Below are 1,703 nucleotides of genomic sequence, written 5' to 3'. Positions count from 1 at the left end.
CATCGGAACTAGCAACCCTGTGTTTTCACCTCGCTAGTTGTCGTCTACTCTTAGTAGAAAATGGCCGTCAAGATATTCATCAACGAATCCGACTGAATATCAGCCAAGATGATGTATTGTATGCTCTCCGAGACACGCAAGTATAAATATATAAAACCTCTTTGTTTGGTTTACAATAATGCGAAAAAAATAAATGGGGAAAGTGTATTAACCTCTGTTAATTTCATGAGGCTGGGGTTGTGTCGTGTAATAAAGAATAATGAATTGAATTTTACATTTTTAAAAATATTCTTTTGTACAATATTTTAATAAAGTTAAAATGATTTTTTAACAGTTTTTAATGGATATGAATTACTGTATTTTTTAAATATAAATTGTTGAAATGTAATTTAATAAATAGTACATAGTGCATTACTCAGCTGACATATTAGAGATCAATAAAGTTAGGGTTTATATTAATGCATTTATGAATATCAATTGATCCATGTGGATTGTTCTATTGTTAAACTGTTCATGTAGTCTGATCAATACCCTTTATTGATAGGTCCTCTGGTAGCTTATTATTTACAACTTACACTGTTTTGTACAAGACTTGCATTACAGTATTTTACCTCGTCACATAATGCAGCTGTGGCATTATACAAATTTCGAATTGGTAGTTGCCTGGCAGGGCATTTTCATTATAAAAAGTTATAATTGTAAAAAATGTTTTGTAATATAACATTTGATGTTAAACAAATTTGATGAATTTTAAAGGCTGTTGTATTCATTTTAAGATTATTTAAATGTTTATTGAATTTTAATTGTTGTTATGACTATGTTATGTTCAATATTAATAACCAAATGTCTGAAATTGAAATGTGTTAGAATTTGTGTAACAAGCTCAATAAAGAAATTTTTAAAATTCTGAATCAATGTGTCGAATGGAAATGACTTGCATATTAGCACTTAACTTCATTTTAAACAAACAATACAAGCATTTACCAGCAATAAGCTGCATTATCCGAACTGAAATATTCATTTTACACACTGATCGCTAGGCCTTTGGATTTGGTGTGAATTCACCCTTGATATTCTGAATATTTTTTTTTATACATTTTCCAAAAAGAATTTAACTTTATATTAATCATTAAGTTTATTATTATTGTTGAAAATGCCGCATTGGTTTGACTGGGCATGACATAAGAAGTGACGAACAAGCTGCATTGGTTTGACTGGGCATGACATAAGAAGTGACGAACAAGCTGCATTGGTTTGACTGGGCATGACATAAGAAGTGACAAACAAGCTGCATTGGTTTGACTGGGCATATGACATAAGAAGTGACGAACAAGCCTCGAAGTGCTCTTCTGGAAAAAATGAAAGTAAGAAGAGTGCATCTGACCCTCCTTAAAATTCTTGAGGAAGATATGCTAATAAAGAACACGCTTGTTAGAGATGCGGAGCATGGTGAACGGCACCCACGTCGTCGTACAAGGACATTGTGCTGCATTGCGTATGGGCGTGATCCGCGACTACCTAGCAGCCGTAAAAAAGACGCTTCATGGTAGATACATGTTCACATCATTCCATGACGACACAGGCTGAAAGGAACCATAACATCAGGGTAAACCCCCCCCCTCCCCCCCCCCCCCCCCCACTCTTCTGAAAGATGCAAATGGTTTCTTTAAAGTGCACACAAGCCAGATGTATACACTGGACCT

At 34.3% G+C, this 1,703-nt stretch overlaps 1 protein-coding gene across 2 annotated transcripts in view; it reads left to right on the top strand.

The window, feature by feature from the left end:
* LOC117101234 (origin recognition complex subunit 1-like) overlaps positions 1-895 on the top strand; it is a gene marked incomplete in the record, with an annotated part of 15,877 nt that extends 14,982 nt beyond the window's left edge. For both annotated transcript variants that reach the window (XM_033241171.1, XM_033241170.1), the window contains 1 exon segment: positions 1-895. In XM_033241171.1, the coding sequence (XP_033097062.1) occupies positions 1-146 (146 nt within the window).
* Between the last annotated feature and the right edge of the window lie 808 nt (positions 896-1,703).

Source organism: Anneissia japonica, unplaced genomic scaffold (genome assembly GCF_011630105.1).
Source record: "Anneissia japonica isolate Jap-2015-1 unplaced genomic scaffold, ASM1163010v1 scaffold1859_len985614_cov190, whole genome shotgun sequence".
Classification (NCBI taxonomy): Eukaryota; Metazoa; Echinodermata; class Crinoidea; order Comatulida; family Comatulidae; genus Anneissia; species Anneissia japonica.
This window is presented reverse-complemented; position numbering and strand designations above follow the sequence as displayed.